The sequence below is a fragment of the Aythya ferina genome, assembly GCF_964211825.1.
Source record: "Aythya ferina genome assembly, chromosome: 1".
Taxonomy (NCBI): Eukaryota; Metazoa; Chordata; class Aves; order Anseriformes; family Anatidae; genus Aythya; species Aythya ferina.
In genome coordinates, this window is record NC_140296.1 from 162,213,262 (window position 1) to 162,233,889 (window position 20,628).

Genomic DNA, 20,628 nt, shown 5'->3' on the forward strand with positions numbered 1-20,628 from the left:
AAAGTCTGCCTACATTTCTAGTAATTAAAGGTCCAGCTTAAAGCTAAAAGAAATCAATGGAAAAGTTCCTTTTGATTCACTGGAATTTCAATTATATGCTTAAAGTAGTCAACTGGCTAATTCTCTCTTGGGACAGAACTACAGTTTTTCTTTGTGTGTTTAAGATGTGATTAAAACTTATTCAGCATTTCTGTCTTTTATATAATCAATATTAGTCCTTTTAACACTGATGGTCAAAATAAACTGATATTGCATTTAATTCCTAGTTGTGCCTGTAAAACAAACAGAACTCTAAAAAGAGGACTGTGTTGTTTTGTTTGAATTTCTCTGCCTTTTACGTCAACAGAAGCAATGCTTCTTGCATAATGCCAGTGTTAAGGTCTATCAGTTGCCCTTGTCCAAGAATACCAATAGTATCAGTATTGCACCAATGTTACAAAAGAATTCATTTGACTAGTAGAAGCCTTTACTCTCTTGCAAAATGAAAAACAGAAAAGCTTAGCATTGTTTTTAGATACCATGTTGAATTTTTAAAAATGGCAAAATTTGGAGAAAGAGTGTGTCTTATGGTTAGTTACTGGGCCTGTGATATTGGGAACAATCACTGACTACCTCAAAACAAAATCACAAAGAATAGGCAGCAGTGACCAAGGTACTAACAGAAAACTCATGTGAAGTGGAATGAGTCACAGGCAGCTCAAAGACTAAAAATATTAAATATGTGATTTTATTTAGGGAGAAGATAAGTATAGTTACTGCTCTTTGAATAAACATTTCATTAAAATGCCTCACTTTGAATGAACAGTTTTTCAGGGAGTGGATTTATTTACTGCAATAGGAGTGAATAAAATAGATGTCTTCTGCTGCAAGTAGTCTTTTCAAATACAGCAGAAAAACAAAAACAGGTGCAAATCGCCAGGGAAATTTCAGTAGAAGTGTGCTCTTAGCACCAGTCACCAGCCAGAGTTAAACATCTCCACTAAACATCTGTGCCCTGAATAGACATCGGATTCAGGCTAGAGAGTCTTCTGAGATTTAAGCAAAAAGATGTTTTGGTTATTTCACCCTGTAATAGGAAGAGTATGTGCAGACCAGTGGTAATTAAATATATATATGTATATATATATATATATATATATACACACACACACACACACACACATATATGTCTGGACTTATGTTTTTATTAATATTAACTGTTAACTGTCCTTAAAATTATGGCATGTGACTTTGTCTGTGTGTGTGGCTGGAAGGAGAATTGGCATATATGAACCACAGTATTTTTTTATATTGTTCTGCCTTGCTTATGTTTAAATTAGTAAACTAGCAAGCTTTTTAGTAAATGCTGGTCATTAGCATTCCTGCTGTTGTTTGGCGCTTCTTTTATATCATTACAGACTTTAAAGCTCTACCCCACAGCAGGTCTGATATTTTCTGGTTTGCTTTCTGTTTAGTCTACCATTCCTGCTGTGTGGGGACTGATATAATGCTGGCTGAGCTGCCTTCCTGCCCTGCAAAGGTGCTGGCTCTGGCAGGTTTCTTGTACTCCCCTTATGCTTCAGTCTGTTGCCCGTATCTGTCTTATTATTCTTCACCAGAATTTTGAAATCTAATGACTTGTTCAATATTTGTCAAGTGAATTGCATGCAAGTTTTTAATTGTTCCAAGAATTTCAGGGGACGCTGGTAAACAGAGCATTTCAGGAACATCTTTATTATATACTTCTAATCTTTGCTGGTGGAGTGGGAGTATCAAATGTTTGGAAATGTAGAGATAAACTGATTTTAGAATTCTTTTTAGAATTATTGTATTAGTATCAGTTACCAGTCCAAAAGTGTATTATGTTGAGGTTCACTTTATATAAGTTGCTGCTTACTTTATGTAAATTTCTGTTTCTTCCAAGATATAGATAAACATCCTGTTGAAAAACCTGTATACAACCAGCCAGAACATCAAATATGGGGAAAGTATGAGTAGAAATTGTTGGTTTATGTATTAATGTTGATGTGTCTCTCAGCACATATTAAATGATGTAACAAATATTGTGACTGGCACCTTCATTTGTCTGGGTCAGTTGTGACAGATGGGGTTTGATCAGTAAGAAAATAATTTCTCTTTCATATCTACCCACTTCTATGTATTGTAACCTTCACAAAGACCGCACTGTTAATTGTCCCCTACTGAGAAGAGTAACAGAAACACTCCAAAGTTGATAAACGTTACGCCGCCATATTAAATTGAAGCTTCAGTTATCAGTTGTCACTGATGTCACATAAACATTCACTTGCTTTTTAATAACAAAACAAAACAAAAACCCTGCTGATTAAATTTAATGTGATGTTTTGAAATCCATCAGGTCTTTTATTTAAATTTATATCCCACAATACTCTTTTAGGTATGTAAAGATACATAGTTAATGAAATTCTTGAAATATGAAAACTGATATCTGCAATAAAGTTATGATAATTTAGCTTACAATTTGTTGATGATAGGAAAAGTCTATGTATTTTCATATTTTGTGTAGTTAAAGTTTTGCTGGACTGCTGTTACTATACCATATTGCCATTACAACTAAATTATCTCCTAGCATTGTAATGGGGCCTACATTATTGTCATGGGCAGAGACATGGAATTCACATTCTCTTCTGCAGGTACATTATCCTGTAGTCTAGAGTAACAGTGACAGTCTCTTCCTTACACTTGGGCTTTTAGATACAGCTCTGCTTCTGTTTCTATCACACACATGTCCCAAAACTGATTCACACAGAACATGCAGAGGACATTGTGGATCCCAATACCATACAGATGCTCAGCTGGCTGACCTCAGGTTTAAGACCTTTTAGCCAATGCAGAGCCATTCTCTGAGGTTCTTTAAGTCCTCAGAAAACGGAGAATAAATGCAAGTCTTGTGCATTGTGTTAAGGTTGTAGCTAAACAATGCCATTAGTGTCTGCTTTTCCTTTTTATCATGTCTTCCATACAGATTTTCAGTTCTAAGTTTATAGTTAAAAAGATGAAATTGTCTTGCAAATCTGGAATCCTAAGTGAAAAATATATTAAACCTTTCTTTAAGAAATATCTACAGGAGCTTAAAATATATGATCAGTCTTTTAATTACACTAAAGAGGATTTTGCTGGCTATTGTACAAGTATTTCTCGAGAGCAAGCTATGTTCTTTTGCCAGTTTAATATGTCTAGGAATTCTGTGTTATCATTAATCAATGTTTGTCCAAGACATTCTGAACTCTTAATAATCACATAGTAGATCATTCATAAATGCTACTGTCCTGGAAGTATGTCTGCATATCCTGAGTTTGCTGACAAGATGTCCATGTCCTCACCATAGGTTTGGCCACATACCTCTGCTGCAGGTTGCAGAGTTCTTCCTTCTAACCTTGTCTTATATGCTTTTAATTTTCTAAGGTATCATTCCTTAAATGTTCATGTGAGCTTGTTCATATTTGATGTTTGTCTTGAATTCCTAATTTATTCCTTTCTTCACAGTCTCAGATGTTTTTCATCTCAGCAAAAACAATAGAACATTTATCCTTTTTTTGATCTAGACACAGTTTTCATATCCAGGGCTCTGGTCTGATACAGATGATGCTTGAAACATGGTATGAGTACAGTCTTCATTTGTGATAGTCACTGTTAAAAGCATGGAATGACAAGTTTCCTCCAGGGAAGGAAAACAGTTAAAATAAAAATAAATAAAAATAAAAATAAATAAAAATAAATAAAAATAAAACAACAAGGCCTGATTTGGCCTTGTTTCAATAGGAATTAATACTTTTGAGGTACAGAAGTACAGTGAGCAACTTTAAAGGTCTAGCCTTGTACCTTCTTGAATATTTCATTCCCATCCAGATGGAAAAAGGCTAACTTGAAAAAAAAAAATTAGATGTGTTTTCAGAGACACAGCAAACCCTCTGCAATACCTCCTAAACAGGCAAAGAAAACTGCAAGAATCATATTTGTAAGATGTGCCTATAATTTTTGCAGTATGGGTTCAGATTTTCTTTTAAAGAGATTATTATTATACCCTATAGGGTATATCATAGAATTGTCAGTACAAGAGAAGAGCAAAATTTGTTGTATTTCCTAAGCAATAGGAAATCTTTTTTTTTTTTTTTTTTTTTTTTTTTTTTTTTTTTTTTGAGGAAAGAAGCTCTGTCTGGCTGAGGCAAGCATTTTGTTGGAATTTTGTGGAATACAAAATTATAATTTGCAAGATAGTCTTCTGAGCAGTATCTCTCTTCTGCAGCCACAGCTTGGGAAGGTGTTTTTTTTTATGCCAAACCATTTCTTCTGAAAATTATCAGCTACAAGAATGCACAGTTCACAATATCTAAAAAACTTTTTCCCTCAGACATTATGATAATTAGTTATTTTTCTACTATATCTTAGTTATTTTATGTAGTGAGCTGCTAGTCAGCTGGGAATAGTAACAGTGGTAATTATCTGCAATTTCTTTGATAGTTGTATACTAGCTAGGAAAATGCTTTTAATTGCTGCTTAGAGATTTCAGACTTTATCAGGAGCTATTTTCCTTTTTTTTTTTTTTTTTCCTTCCAAAGGCAATAAACCCTCTGGTTAAATATTAATATAATATATAATTGAATAAGCCTCTTTAAATAAATATTTATTACTTCAAGGAAAATTAGATAAATACACAATTTGGAAACTGGGAAAGTACCTGTATTAATTAAATATCAATTAAAAGGTAAAATTAAAATATATACCAAAGATTAATGCAGTTATTCTCATTTGTACTAAATTCCCTTGTACATATTGTTCTGTATTTTTCTCAGATTTCCAAAATACCTGTCTATCAGGGTGGAGTTGCATTTTACCTTTTTTTCTGATGCTCAGATTGGCTCTGATAAAAGCTGTCCTCACCAAGATGACCTGTGACTGTGTCCCACCAAGCTGCTTCACACAGAGATCATGGATGGGTCAGGAAGGGACTGTATGGACACTTATGTGGTTTAAACCAGGATGGTCATTCTTGTGTTTGTATACATGTATATCTACAGTGCAATAACTGCACATTTGCAAATGGCTTCTTATAAACAGGGGGATCATATATCTGTAAGATTCATGCTCCTAAACAAATCTTTGCCTGACCAAACTTGTAAGCACCTTGCAATGGGTTTCTTCAATTCTCTTTGATTCTGAAAGTTTTAATTGCCTAGCAAACTGAATAAAATTCAGTTTAAATTTAAATAAATTTAAAAGTTATTTAATTTTTAAAATAAATTTTAAAATTATTTTTACTAAAAGATAAATAAATAAAGCTCATTATATCTCTCTTTAATATTCATGAGTGAACTAATTTAAATTAAGAAGTGATTTAGGGAGCAGGGTGATTTGGGAGAGGAAGGTGGAGATGAGGTTCAGCACCTACAAGGCTCTATTTTCCTTTAGCAGTTTCGAGGCTGTGATGTGGCAGATCTGAGACAGACAAAGCTACTAATACAGTCTTCATCCCAAAGGGAAAAGCAGTCCTGGTTTAGGCACAAGATGGGAAAAATCACTGATAACCACTAATAAATATTTTCTTTCAGATAAACAAAAAAGTCTCTCACAGTCTTGTAAGTCGTGCAAAATGATAGTAAACAGCACGTAATCATCATACACTCATTTTCAAACAAATAAACTACAGGGATGTGTGGTAATATTCTCACTGCAATACTGCAGCCTCATCTTGTTGCTAATGACTTTCTTTGTTGTCAAATGAGGTAATGATCTGTCATTGCCTCAGCCAAAAACAGCTAGCTAGCTCCAGTATTTTACTAGCAATGCAGAGAGGTGGGCATTTTCTTTTCTGTACAGAGGAATACACTTCTCATGTAGTGATTCCTAAGTTCAGACAGCATCTGTGCTTCTAGTGCGTACTGCTTCCAGCACCAGATTTGCTTAGATCATACATTTTAATATGGTGAGTGCCAGACTTTAAACTTTTCAGTGTCTGGGGATACCATGGAGCAAAGATACGCATTGGGTATGCACCCATGCTCAATTGTAGCTTACAGCAGAAAATAGCCTTTTCAAGCCTTTTGCTTCTCCAACATAAACTGAAGAGTAAGCACAGATTTTTCAAATTATTAGACACATATTCAAGACTTAATTTTACCCCCAATGGGTTTGTACAACCTGCAAAATGAACAAGGAGAATGTAAGAACAGGAATTCATTGGCAGTTTGTTGAATTCACATTCATTTGAGGGCCTTCTCTAGATGACGGTTGGCTTTGCTGTGCTTTATCCATGGAAAGACAGTTTGAAATCTCCAGTTCAGAGTCTAATTAAGCCACAAATATAATTTCAAAGCAATTAATCTTCAGTGACTTGTCATGTCACTTACAGTAGGAATTTAAGAGCAATATTTCCACAACATCTTTAAAAGGCACTTTAATTAAGGATCAAATCTGGAACCTTTACTGTCAGAAGTGCTCTCATTATCTTCATTGGGATTCTCCTTTTGAGTAAGGACAGTTCACACAAATATGGTTTACAGGACAAGGTTAACGGGTATAACTGTTGTGGAACAAATCACTGGTTTTATTATCTACCTATGCATTACCTTCACAGGGAATAAAAATATTATTGTATTAATCCTTACTTATTTTTTTGTCCTACAGAAGAGGTGACAAAGTGACCAAAACCTTCATCTGAACTGTCTCCTAAATAATGCCTGAACCCTTACTGATCCTAAAAACAAGCTGCATTACTCATGAATATTCAAACCTTTGTGTGTATTGAAATTCTAACAAGGGCAGTGGAAATAGAGCAGCTGAGGAAACTGTTCCATCTGAAAGTAGCAAGGGTTAAAAAGTACTTTAGAAAGCCTCTATTTTGTGTAATTTGTAGCTCAGTAATGTCTGATGAATGTTTATCTACACCTAGTTTGGAAATATTTTCAGCTTTGACCCCTGTGCACTGAAATTTGAAGGGTGAGATTCTACATAGACTGAAAAAGGCTTTCTCCTCTGTATTTGGATGCTGTAGACCTTGCAAGAGCCCTGATGACTATTCTATGAATATGGATTTATCACTCACATTCAGAAAGGAGACAACATGGAGCACAAAAACCTTGGAGGAAGGAAGGCCCAGAAAGTTCAGGAGAGAAGGGTGTTGATAGAAAAGGATAGATCCTGCACTGAAATGCATGATTCTCAGCTGACGAGGGAAACCCCTGTGATTTTGGAAAAAAATTTGAACCACCTCCAACACGGTCCTAGTATATGTCAACCTCTAACTGAGATGTTGCAACACATAGTTAAAACTACTCAAGATAGTTTCAGTCTTTCAGTGCCTCCCAGTCATATCTGCCTATTTTTATTCCCTGAACCAGAGCTCACTGCCCCCTTGGCTGTGCAGATACTGCCCTGTCTGGGGCTGTTCTATATATGATTATGCATAAATTATCAAAATGGCCAAATGACCAAAAAGAAAAAAAAAAAAAGAAAAAGATTTTTCTATTAAAAAATAGGTAAGTATTTATTTTAACCTTTACCATTACAAGTGCAATTACTCCCCAAAACTTTGACATAGGAACAGTCCAAGACATCCAGAGGACTCATGTTTGACACCCCTCTCTCACCTGTGGTACAACTCTAGTATTTCCTCTGCACCCATGTCTCTGTGAGTAATGCTGGAAAACACTGAAGAACATATTCTTGGCCTACTCCAGCTGTAGTGACTTCTACCTCTCCTCTCCCCATCTTGTCGGTAGATGCAGTTTAGTGGCACAAGGGATGGGCAGGGCAGAACCTCTACGGCTGTCATATTCACATATGTTTTAGGACTGTTTCAGTTATTGCTGGAATTGGCAGTGTTTTTCATGGTAGTTATCATACTGAAGTGTTGACATCTGCTTCACAGACCCATCTGCTTGTTCCTTCATGTCCAAGTGAGATCAACAGCTACAACAATACGGTTGCTAAGTTTACAAATGAATGCAAATATCTAAAGTGCTCTTTGAAACAAATAGTTCATATTTCGTTTCAAGATTGAACAGTTTGATTTTAGCCTTTTTTTTTTCCTACTCACGAATCACAAAGATAGAAGCAGCTAAATGTGGAAAGGCTATTGACCTACTTGTCTAGAAAAGCAGTTGAAAGAATTACCTGTAGTTGCAGAATGTCATAGTCATTATAACAAATAGGTAAAATAACACTATATTGCAAGAAGAATAGATAAATATTAGGTTTCTTACCATTACTTGAGACAATGTTGCTAGTCTCCCAAATGAGGCTATTCCATTTGCAATTGAATCCTGCAAGAACAAGTAATTTTCATAACTAATGAAAATTACTGTGCTGTTTTGATTTCAAAAGTTATCTTTATAGACCTTTAACACTCGGTGCTACCTGGAAGGTGAGATCTTAGAGATTAGACAGACATTAGAAGAAAATGAATCCAAGTGGGAAAATTCAGAGCTATTCATTTCTGTTTCACCACAGTCTTTTAATTTGTTTCTGCTGCTATGATAACAGCCTAATACAGAGCTCCAGCTTGTAGTTTAGGCTTTTTCCAATCTGATCTGATTTAATCCTTAAACACTCGGCATTCTATGATGGCAGTATTTCCTCTTTTTTGTCAGAATCCTTCTACTATCTCTTGTTTTACATATCGGTTGTTTTCAACTACATTTGGTAAAGGTGTAGTTGTCTCAAAGATAATCAGAATCTTATTTACTTTATGAGTATCAGCTGATAGAAATGAGAGAGTGGCCTATAATTTGTGCCTATGCAAAAAAAAAAGGCAGCTGGTGCACACCAAGTGTACATGCTGTACATGCTCTGAAAAACAGGGTTTTCATTTGGGAAAATCACCTTAGGGGAAAACTGAGCAGTGAATCCCATGTTGTGCAGAAGAGAAAGTAACATAAATATATGCCAAGCTCCGTATTAAGATTTTCTGTTTTTATGTCACATCTGTTCAGCATACAGACTGGCCTCTTTATAACATCTCTATGATTTTACCATTTTATTTATCACTTTATTCAATTCTCTAGAGTTCTTCACGAATACTGAGGAAGTAAACAACCTTACATCCTATCCAAAGTATTTTTAAGAATATGAACCTTTCCATTCAATCAGTTACTAAGGACTACATTTTCAAAAATATTTAATTTGTTTAAATATATGCAGAGGCCTAGTCCACCAGAAACTCCAACCACTTACATGCTTATTGAAGTATTTAAATTACTTTCACAGTGTATTCTGAAACCCCTAAATGACTCAAGCAAACGTAAGAATTCTTTAGCAGTTTTTAGCTGACATGTTGAACCAATATTTCTAAACTAAAACACTTACATTGTTTACATTTTTCCAGTGACTATGGTGATAAAATATCTTGTTTTCTGCAAGTATGTATGTTGTAACTAATAAATCTATATAAAATATATTATAGCAGAAAAATAATAAGTATAATATATTTAGTGGCTATTTTTTTAAAACCCTAGACTCCTCACAATTCTGTCTAAACTATTGAAACTGCATTCATATGTAATGCCATGAATACCTTCTGAAAGCTAATTTTCTACTCTATTTTAGCTTTCAGCAATGAACATAGGAATATCTTATATTTTCAGTTTCTAACAGTATTTTGACTTTCATTGAGCATGGTTAACAGTCATTTTTTACCAAGTGGATGTTTCCATCCAACTTCTAATGGTAAAGCAAAATAAAGAAGCCTGAAATAGAAATCAAATATGATTTCTACAGCTGTACTTATAAATTTTTTTTTGCAAATAAATTTGCTTTTGCATATTTTTGTGCAAGTATTTGGTAGTTTTCAGTGACTTATCTAAATGTGATGCTTATCATAGTGAATGCATAAATATCTTTGATCTTTCTCTAGACTCATTCATGTCATTCTTTGGTAGGGAATGAATGCTGTTACTGAGATCATCTCATCTGATGAATCATCTCACTTAATATGATGTCCTTTAATCTTTCTTGCACTTGCTCTCATACTGTAGCTTTTTAATGTGCTACAGAAATTAATGGAATTTAATATTTGCTTTAAACATGATACTATAATTCCTGAAATGGCCTTGTTTGTGTTTTTATATAGCTTCATCATACACAACAAAGACACTTTCTTCAATAATGCTACCAGAAGTAGAATTGTACACCATATCTTACAAAGAGTGAAATATGAAGAAGGGAAAAACAAAATTGGTAAGTGATTTTAATGTGGGTGCTAAATTCCATCAGAAAAATAGGAGGAGTCTGGTTGGGCTGATTACACTCTCTTACTTTCAATGGCCTCAGTTTTGAACTATGCACATCTCATCCATCACTGTGGTAGGGACTTGTCCTAAGAAAATCATCATGCTTATGGAGAAAAGCATTTACTCCCTCATAAAAACGTATTTGGAAGGAAGGCAAGATTTATGCTGCTGTACATCCCTGGATATCTGTTCCTCCCTAAGGGAGATGTGAGGTCCTGTAACTCTGTAGCTGCCATAGGTCAAAGGGGACTTCACTAAGACATCTTCAGTGCTGTGCATAGCTCTTTCAAATAGTGGGTAGAGTGCGCCTTTGGAGTGGCACATATGTGAATCCACGAAAGCAGACAGTGACAGATGAGGGCTGGAGCACAAATAGTGGACCTTTTCTGTCTTGTGATACAGAGCATTTACTGCTCCTGTAGAGACTTGGTCATCACACACAGAGATGCAATCCCCATAAAAGTCTATAGCACATTTCATTTCCCTGCTGTTTAAACCCCATGCATCTTCAAGAAGTAAAGAATTATACCAGAATTTAACTTGTCTCTTCCCCAGATCCTGGAATGAGGGCAGTAATAGCTCTGAGTAATGACGGTGTGCAGAGAGGAGAAAAGAAAGGGGACAATTCATGCAGTGCATCCAGCCATTGCATGTAGCACATAGATCTGCAGTCCTTGCTCAAGATCCCAAGTTCCCTCACATATCTATTTATCTGTTCCCCACCATGAATAAAAAATTGCACATATCACTGGGCTGAGTAGAGCCCAGCTCAGCTGTACAGGTTTTGCTTTTCTGCCAAAGATACTTCAGGAGAAAGTGTATTCTGCTAAGCAGATACTAATGCTATCACTGAAAGTGCTGTTTATGTTGAATTAATACTTATTGCTGTGATGTCACTGCTATCATTCTTCTGTGAATTAGGAATGGAATCATGATCCTTTTCCTTTATGTCAATGGGATTCAACTACCTTCAGGCTGTTAGTGCCACTATTTAGTTTTGCATTGCCATATAGTCTTTCAGTCCTGTTTTGGTGACTTTCCAAATGAAAAGGGCCCACATCTCAGAATCATTCATTATTTCCATCCTAGTTCTCAATAAAGAGAGTCAAGACCTGACTGAGTGGGTTGTGTGATTACTTTTTCATGACATTTTGATTCAGGTTCAAATATATTTCCTGGTTTTCTGTTACTGTAGTCTGTCTTGTTCCTGTTCTGTCTGTTAGTCCAGCAGCTTTCATAAGACATAAATTGAACATATTTTACAACATTGTCATCAAATGACAATTAAAAGTTTCTGTTGTTTTACTGTCCTGGAGTTCAGAAATGTAAAGATCTTCCCTGAACTTTTCAGCTCCCAAGAAACACTGCCCTTCCACTGTATAGCTACCTTAAACCAAAATACATGGCATCAAACTTTAGTCTTGATGTGAGGTCCCTAATTTCACTGAAGTTACACTAAAAAATGGATTTGACAAATGAATCTTTAAACATCAGGCATAATAAATGATAGGTTGTGGTTAATATTTGAACAAATCTTTGCTTGTGTTATCTCTTAGTTCCTCAAAACCTATTAAAGATGATTTTTTTTACTTATATCTCTTACTGTCAATGGGCTTCAAACTTCACTTAGCAGTATATCATGAAAATGTACTTTGCTTTTTACTTAGCAATTTTACTGGTCTTATTGGTAAATAATTGGATACTTTTGGTTCTTAGGTCTGAATCGATTGCTCAGTAATGGCTCCTATGAAGCTGCATTTCCTCTTCATGAGGTATTTTTCTCTTTTTCTTTCTTTTTTTGAAGAGATGCTTCCCACAAAATTAATACTTAATTGTGTAAATATTCTCAATCTTACTAATATTATTATCTTTTACATCCTACAGCTTCCTCTGGCATTTACTAATCCTTTTTTTTCTTGAAAAAAAAAAATGCTTTTTTTTTTAAAAAAGAGGAGTAAGAAAAGTTGTTCTGGATTTGGTTTGGAAAAAGTATTTGGATGTGATAAATCAGTATGTTGTCAAAAGGAAAAATATCATGTTGTGGTTTTCTCTTTGAAATTCTCCACTTTATACCCTTTGACCAGAACACCAGTTATCATAACACCAGTTTCTTAGGAAGAATAATCTCAAATCTCACTGTGGACAGAGGAAATATTCCTTCTAATGTCATGTTTAGCTTTTGATGCACAAGTATGGAATTTGTATAAATCGTGCTATCCATACCACTAGTGAAAGAGATTTCTTAGGTATTCTTTGTTGTTGTTGTTGTTCATTAATATCCAGGTCTATATTTTAGGGAAGTTACAGAAGCAAGAATTCAATAAAAACCCATGGGGCAGAAAACCACAGACACCTGCTCTATGAGTGCTGGGCTTCCTGGGGAGTCTGGTATAAATACCAGCCACTGGATCTTGTGAGGTAAAACTTCTCTGCTTTTAATATGCTGAATTATAGGTCATGTGGGCATAGATTATCTTCTCACAAAACCATGCATGTTTGTTTTTAATTTCCACATATACAATAAGATATCAATGTCACAGTATAAACAACTTATCTTTACAATATTTTTAAATTATTTGTTCATGGTTGTCAAGTCTACTGTTCTCCATCAGCATTTCTTGTTTGTGAAAGTGCTGTTGAGCAACATCAGGGTTTTAGTTTAATTTGGTTTGTGAGTGTAGTCCATCAGATATCTGGAAGGTTTTCTAAGTATGAGAATAAACAAGGTTGGACACACAATTGTACTGGGTTTTGGTAGCAGCCTACTTAAGTAGTCCAAGTATGATGTTTAACATTTTGTAAGATCCTCCAGCTTTTCATCAGACAGTAACATGCAAAGATTTTTCCACAACTGTCTTACAAGAGAAAATAAGCAAAGTAGTAGACCCCTTATCTGCGGTCATGGGTGTCCTGTGGTGGTTCAGAGTAGGTGCCAATCCAAGGAGGAGAGGGGCAAGGAGAGCTGCAGGGCTCTGTCTGTTCACAGCAGCATGAGTCTCAGCAGCCATCAGGCTCAGCAGGATTCAAAGCTGCAGCCTCAAACCAGTCTTGCCGTTAGCTTCCTAGAGTGCGCTGTTGGCTGCTATGAATTCGCTGAAGGAGGAGTGATAGAAAAGAGGAGTAATCCCTTTTTTGTTTCTCTTCATGGATACTAGGTCCCTCACATTTCTCTAGCTCCTGCCACAGCTTCCCTATCTACTGCCTCAGGAACTCACATGTCTAGTGATATGGGGATTTTTACTTGAAGAGCTGACAACGCCAGCAAGACCTGTTGTTAATTTCACTTGGAATTATCTCAGTAAGCATAGATTAATCAAAAGCTTTTTTTTAGTACCAGTTGTGCAGCAGAAGCAATTTTGTATGGTACTGTTTGTTGTTTTTTCTTTTTCCCCCAGAACAACAATGTTGGGTGTGCTTGAAGGGTGTAGTGTTGTCATCTGTACAAAAGGAGTGAATGGCTGTTAATTCCTCACAGACATCTGGCCAGAACTCACTGCTGCTAGCTGATATTCCCTTTTAATATATGTTTATAGAAAAGCTAAGGAGTAGGTTAGTTGTAGGTAACAAAACATAAAATCTCATTAATAGATATGATATTTCCACCTTAAAGTCAAGTTTCACTGTGGTAAGTGAAACTGTCCATACATACATCGATACTATTTTGTTTTCTTTAGCTGTTAAAATGAAGGCTCACATCTCTGTTGTTGTTAATTTGGTGCCTTCCAGATTTCATTTATTCTCATCAGCTGGCTGTTATTGGAGATACTAGTCACTAGAGATGAATGAGAAAAAGTCATTTAAGGGTAATTGCACGATTCTGCTTTCACTCCGCTTTGAAACACACAGCAATATGAAGGTGCAGACTCAGCACAATTGCAGAGGCACCATTATGAATCAGGATGTGGCAGTGTGATTTTAATTACACTTCTGTTGGAGCTTAGTATCCATAGTTACTTAACAAGAATAATTTAAGATCCTTAGAACTGATGGTAATTGGAAAAAGGCAGGACTTTTTATATTTATATGCTCAGGGATGACATACATCAATGAAAATAGTTGCAGTAATTCCTAAAGGAGTTGGATCATTTCCTTCACACTTCTTTGCATAACTGCTGTCCCTAGACTTTCCACAGATGATTCCTACTGCTGCTTGTACATGCCACTTACAGGACAAGAAAGGGTGGGAAAAAGCTATATTTATAAATTCATTATAAAGCTACCTAAATGAATCTGAAAGCAAAAATAATGCCTGAATAACATGCACTTAGTACATTAAATGAATTGTTTGCAACCTAACTTCTTTTCAAACCCCCATCAAGCCTTCCTCCCCACCACATTGCTCTAGATATTACAGAGAGCATTATATATCCAAAACATGTTAGAAAACTCTAGTTCCTTCACAACTTGTTTCAGTGGTGTAAAAATTTCTGTATTAGATTTCATTCTGACCTGCAAAAAGATTAATGAAGATAGATATATTTTTAGCTTGAGACCAGACTTTTCTATATTTTAACTCCATGACTTTCTTCTAGGCATCTTGAAAGAAACAAACAAAAAAAAACTATATAATGAAGGTCAGTAAACATAGAAGAATCCAATACACATTTTGTGGGTTTGAAATCAGGTTTTGTAGTTTACTAAATTTCAAAAATGTACCTTAATGATAAATACTGAAATTGACATCTTGACCCAATCTGTGGCAGATCTTCCACTGGAATGGGGTAAAGAGAGAGACAATTTGATGCTAAGATAGGTTGTATTGGAGAGCTCATAAACATTGGCATAAAACCAAGAAACTGAGATTTCCTTTTTTTTTCTTTTTTTTTCTGTTTTTTTTTTCTTTTTTTTTTTCCTTTTTTTTCCTTTTTTTTTTTTTTAATTCTAATGATACAATATATATGAGCATAGTAGCAATGGGTTATTCTATTAGGTGCTTGGTCGTGATTTTATTTCTCTGCTTTTATGGTTTTATGTAGAGGAAGAATTCTGTGGGAGAACCATAAAAGATACACAACTTTTTTTTTTTCTATTATGATTAACAGCCTGAAAAATTAAATGCTAATGAGACAGCAAAATTAACAAACATGCAAATGTCATCAAGGCTGGAAAAATGCAAAGAGTCCTACAGTGAGCAGGGTGATAACAGGTGAAATTCGGGTATAAATAATGCACACAGGTACACCCTAAAAAAGAGAAGAAAAAAATCCCTGGAAGTCTTTATATACATTGCTGAGTTTTATGTAAAGTGCCACCATCCAGGTAAGAGAACTGCCACCACTTTGGAGAGATCTATGAAATTTATTTTCAGTATATACTTACCGAAAAAAAAAAAAAAAAAAAAAAAAAAAGACCTTGCTCACTATATATGGTACAAAATGAGTGGCAAAGGATTTTCTAAGCTACCTCCTCCTGAGGATATTAAGTGTCCAGCTGAACCCAATTATGGGTTGGAATACACATGGAACTGCTCTGAAAGTGGTACCTGGGAAGGTCTCCAAAGACCGTATTATTGTCATAGTTTGTTTCTACAGCACTTTACCTAGTAGGATCTAAGCAGAGAATTATAGAAAAAAAAAAAATGGTACCTACAGATTCAGAGGAAATGAAATACTACCTTGATCCTGAAGTTGGTTATAGTAGCCTGTGGAATACCTGTTGTGAAGCAAAGGGTGATGGTGGAATATTGAAACTGTTCATAATTAAGCCAATAGGCACAAAAGTAAAAGTCTACATGCAGCACTTATTTTTAAAACCAGGTTCATAAGTGGCCTCAGAAGAAGGAAACGTGCCTTTTCCTTTCATTGCAGATATTTGGGGCAACATTCATCCCTGAATGCAGGGAATGAAATAAAAAGATAAATCTTGATGAATGTTAGGTTTACTTTGAACGTGGTTCTGTCATGGAGAAAATAGGTCCATAAATATTAATCGGAAGAAAGCTTAAAATATGAGCTTTCTTTTTCAGTGGAGCAGACACAACTTTATATCCTGTGTGTCAGACAAAGAATTAGGCCAAAAGGTTCACTAACTCTCCTAAGTCAGGGCTCAAAAAGCAGTTTCCAGTTTGTCTTTTTACTACCAGACCTGCTGCCCTTGTCAGAACTGAGTATGTTATTGTTAGCTTTCCACCTCTTTAGCCCCAAAATTAGTTTCTCTGTTGAATGACAGAAATAAAAAACATAAAAAAATAAATTAAAAAAAAAAACACACACAAAAAAAAAACATGACAATATTTGGCCTCTGATGCAATGTTGGTAAACTCAACTGATAATAAACAGTGTAGGTCAGTCTTCCTATCATCCAACAAAGCGTGAGCTGGACTCTGACGGATATTTCTAATGCTGGAGAATCTTGACATTCATTTGAAAACTGATGATTTTGTCTATTCCAGACTAAGTGTTTCTTTCTCTTCCCCATTGCCTCCAGTCCCAAAGCACATTGTGGGGTTCTTCCTGACCTTGAAAGTTCTACGAAAAAAAAAATGTGTTCTGGTAGCATAAAGGAGCCAGTAATGCTAGCTCACTTCACTCTGTTTCCGGAGAGATCAGAAGTTTCATCATTAGTGTAAATGAGGGTTTTTATCAGCAGATGTTCTCCAATTCACTTGACATGCACTTTTAAGTTGTCCATGAAGTCTCTGAAGTGCAAGAATAACATTTTACCTATTTTACCTCATTCTTTAAAACTATTATTGCAAATAATCTCTTAAAATTTCCATTGTATCCATGCTCATTACATACTGATTTGTAAAGCATTCTAATCTGATCAGAAGCCTACTGTGCACATGATACCCAAACACAGGACAATGCATGCAGACTGCTCCTATGCTGCTAACTCCAGCAGGTTTTTTACATGCTGGATGTGTTCATTGATACATAGAGTGTGATTGTGTTTGGGAAGAGGAAAAATACCAATGAATATGTCACAAATAGGAAGTTCCTGATCACATTGCTGTTAGTTTTTAGACAATATGGCTAACAGGTTAGTATTGATTTGGACTATTTCCCTCAAATCAGTGTAAGATGAAACATAAAGATAATTTCTTTACATCACTTGCACTCTTCTCTCCACCTGTACTACAGTCATGAGATTAATTTTCCAGGAACTGAGATAAGAAAAGAAATAAACAAGTGAAAATAAACTTGATTGGAGAATAACCTCTGGTTAATTAATTTCTTAGAAATAATTTGGACTCAAGTCTTTTTTCTTCTGTAATACCAATTTCAATGTTGAAACTGATTTCAATGAAATTACTTGGGAAATACAGTTACACAGCTCAAAAACAAATTCATCAGTTTCCCAGACATAAAGAACTATTTTTCTAATGTTCTCAGTGTTTCCTCTCCAATGTCTCTAGTAATTTCATCATGAACTGTGGTTAGTGAATATTTAAATTCATTTTAGAAATGGGCACATTCCTCAGTGTGGATAGAGAAGCCTAATTGCAGTCTTTTTCTGTAGGAAGGTCTGGGTCTGCTCATCACGTATAATAGACAAATTTGTTTTCTATTAACAAGAATGATTAAGCAGATTTATTCTAATTGACAGGTAATTTCTCTGTATTGTATTTTAAAACAGACGATACTTTGGTGAGAAAATTGGGCTGTACTTTGCCTGGTTAGGCTGGTACACGGGGATGCTCTTCCCAGCTGCCTTCATTGGATTGTTCGTGTTTTTGTATGGAGTCACCACTTTGAGCCACTGCCAAGTCAGGTAATGTGGGCAGAAATTACAGCTTTGGGATATTATGAATAATGTAAGAGCTCTTAGTATGAATTGTCAGTTATTTAATTTTGAATTGTTGAATGAATACTCAGGAAAAGACTCTTTGGTACTCGTAAGATGCCCAGTTTTGAGCTTCCCTTGTTTTGTGTTCCTAAACTGGAAAGGGAGGCAATGTTTCCAGCACATTTCCAGTTCTGGATGGTGTTGGCCTCTCAGCATAAAGTGGAAAAAGTAGAGCTTGGGCTCCTTCACTGCTGTCATAACAGACCAGGTGAAGAGTAGGGAATTTTCACTCTCTTCAAGGCCGTTTCCAAAGGTCCACCTCAGGGAGGCATTTTTAAGACAAAGAACCCCCTCAGTCTTCTGCTGAGTGCCCCACCTCTGTTTTATTGCCCACTTAAAACAATCCTTGAGAGAATCCTTGAGTCAAACTTACCTGTGCTCATTCTCACCCTTGTCCAGCTGAAGGTCACTTCTGACTTAATGAGAAGCTAGAAATGGTAAAGAGCTACTGTTGAGTTGGCCTTGAAGAACTGTTCCTTGCAGCTATGACTACAAATGCTAAAGTCTTGGACAGTGAACAAATCTTAATTACGCACATACAGTTTTGTGCATCTTGGCTTCAGTTACAGAAAGAACCAATATTGTTCAATAAGTAACTGACTTTTATTAGTGAAACCTATCAATGAAACCTATGACTGATTGTTGTGCATCAAACTATTAACTTTTATCTTCTTGATTTTTCCAGTAAAGAAGTCTGTCAAGCTACAGATATCATAATGTGTCCTATATGTGATAAATACTGTCCCTTCATGAGGTTGTCAGACAGCTGTGTTTATGCCAAGGTACATAAACTATTCAAGTAGAAATGTTTTCCTGGTAATAGAATTCCCTTCACCTTTTGCATTTGTCTTTAGTGAGCTTGGGTAGATAAAATCTTCAAAGGACAGATCAAATTCAGCCAATGTTAACATCCATTGTCTTTTACAAGGACTCAGTTTGGGCTGTAAAACACTTGAATGCAATTTGCACTTACAGATTCAGCAATCCCAGAGGTCACATCCTAGATGCATGTGCTACGGTGTCCTTGGCATCAACTTTTATCTTATGATCCATCCTTTGTAAGTGGCTCCATAAAATGAATGCTTTGGGTCTGAAATTATGCTCATGCTTACTGTTGGCAGGGGTGAGTTCCGGGCCAGGCTGGTGACTAGTCAATTGATATGGAGTTCATTGACAGGTGCATGTCATACATCAAGGGAAAGTTTTCAGTCCTCAGGATTGTCAGGCCAGCTGCACTCATGATTGTGCTAATTTTACTAGGGGAAAATAGAAAATAAAGCCATATTATCATAAATTGATCAGATTGTTAATATCCCCATCAGGTAACACACCTTTTTGACAATGGAGCTACTGTCTTTTTTGCTGTTTTCATGGCAGTGTGGGGTAAGTTTTTGTTTTAATATGAGTGACTGCAGAATGCTTTTCATAAACCTTGTGATGCAACATAGGTCTTTGTAATTTCCAGCACACGTTTTTAGACACTGAGGAAAAAAATATAGGCTTGCTTATTTTCTATTTTTGCACAAGGAATATGGAAATGATTGAAATCATTTTTTAATGTTTTAATCATTTTAATTTAAAAAAAAACAAAGTATGCAACATACAGTGTCTGTGCAGGTAGAACAATATTGTGTGTTTTTGGGGCCTGCTAATACTTAGGGCTTCTCTTAGCTTAGGAAAGCCCAGTTTACTGTCTGCACTTAAATGTATTAATGTATTGTTTTATCTTCCCTGCAGAAAGGCAGTAAAGCTTAAACACGTTTGAGCTGGTTGTTATCAAAGCAAAAATCTGATGAAATAAATCGAAAATTGGTTGAATGATAAACTGATCCATAATTGGTCTAACTGTTGTGATGGAGGCGGAATTTTGCCAATAGGACAGTTCTGGTTTTGGCTCAACTATTTTGCCTACTGTAGCCTTGTAAGCAGAATTGAAGAGAAGAAACAGTAATTTCTGGCAACACATAAAGTCTTTCAAACATGCCCTGAGCATGCCAAGATGTTTTGCTGCTATTATACTGTCTTGAGAAAAGGTTAACATCTTTAGAAAATGGCTTAATGAGGTGCTCCAATGGCTTCCATCTCACAACTCCAGGTACTTGAGATATCCTGACCTTGTCATTGTTTTCCAGTTCTTATTCACATCTTAAACTGCTAGGGAAAGGTGTCAAATTAATTTTTATAATCTCCATTTTAATCTGTGAATCTCCTTACTGAACTGCAAGAGAGATCCAAAAGACAGTGCCAGAGCCAACCAGAGAAGATACATGTAAATTAGTTTAGTGGTCTCTCTTAGCTCCTTCCTCCAAAACTATGCTTTTGTGTAAGTCTACTAATTTAATTAAGTCATATTCTAATCAAGCCTATTCATGACATTTCATGTAATATTGATGCTATTAAAATATCACAAGTTATATTGAGGGAAAAACCCACAGAATGTACAGATTTTTTGTTTCTCCTTGGTATTTCCAGCTTTGTTTTAGAGCTCCACTAGAGCTCTAACATCACCAAAACATCACCAAAAATTTCTAAGTCAAGCCTTAAAGAAATTTTGAGGGGCATACCTAGATTTTCCAACCTCTTTCTCTATATGCTC

At 35.6% G+C, this 20,628-nt stretch overlaps 1 protein-coding gene across 12 annotated transcripts in view; it reads left to right on the forward strand.

Annotated features, from left to right (window-relative positions):
* The window catches only part of ANO4 (anoctamin 4), a 221,767-nt gene that overhangs the window by 157,070 nt on the left and 44,069 nt on the right, over nt 1-20,628 (forward strand). For all 12 annotated transcript variants that reach the window (XM_084506049.1, XM_084506043.1, XM_084506040.1 and 9 more), the window contains 6 exons: nt 10,085-10,191; nt 11,961-12,016; nt 12,541-12,662; nt 17,823-17,957; nt 18,718-18,814; nt 19,355-19,415. In XM_084506049.1, coding sequence (XP_084362175.1) covers nt 10,085-10,191; nt 11,961-12,016; nt 12,541-12,662; nt 17,823-17,957; nt 18,718-18,814; nt 19,355-19,415 — 578 coding nt within the window. The remainder of the gene's footprint in view (nt 1-10,084; nt 10,192-11,960; nt 12,017-12,540; nt 12,663-17,822; nt 17,958-18,717; nt 18,815-19,354; nt 19,416-20,628) is intronic.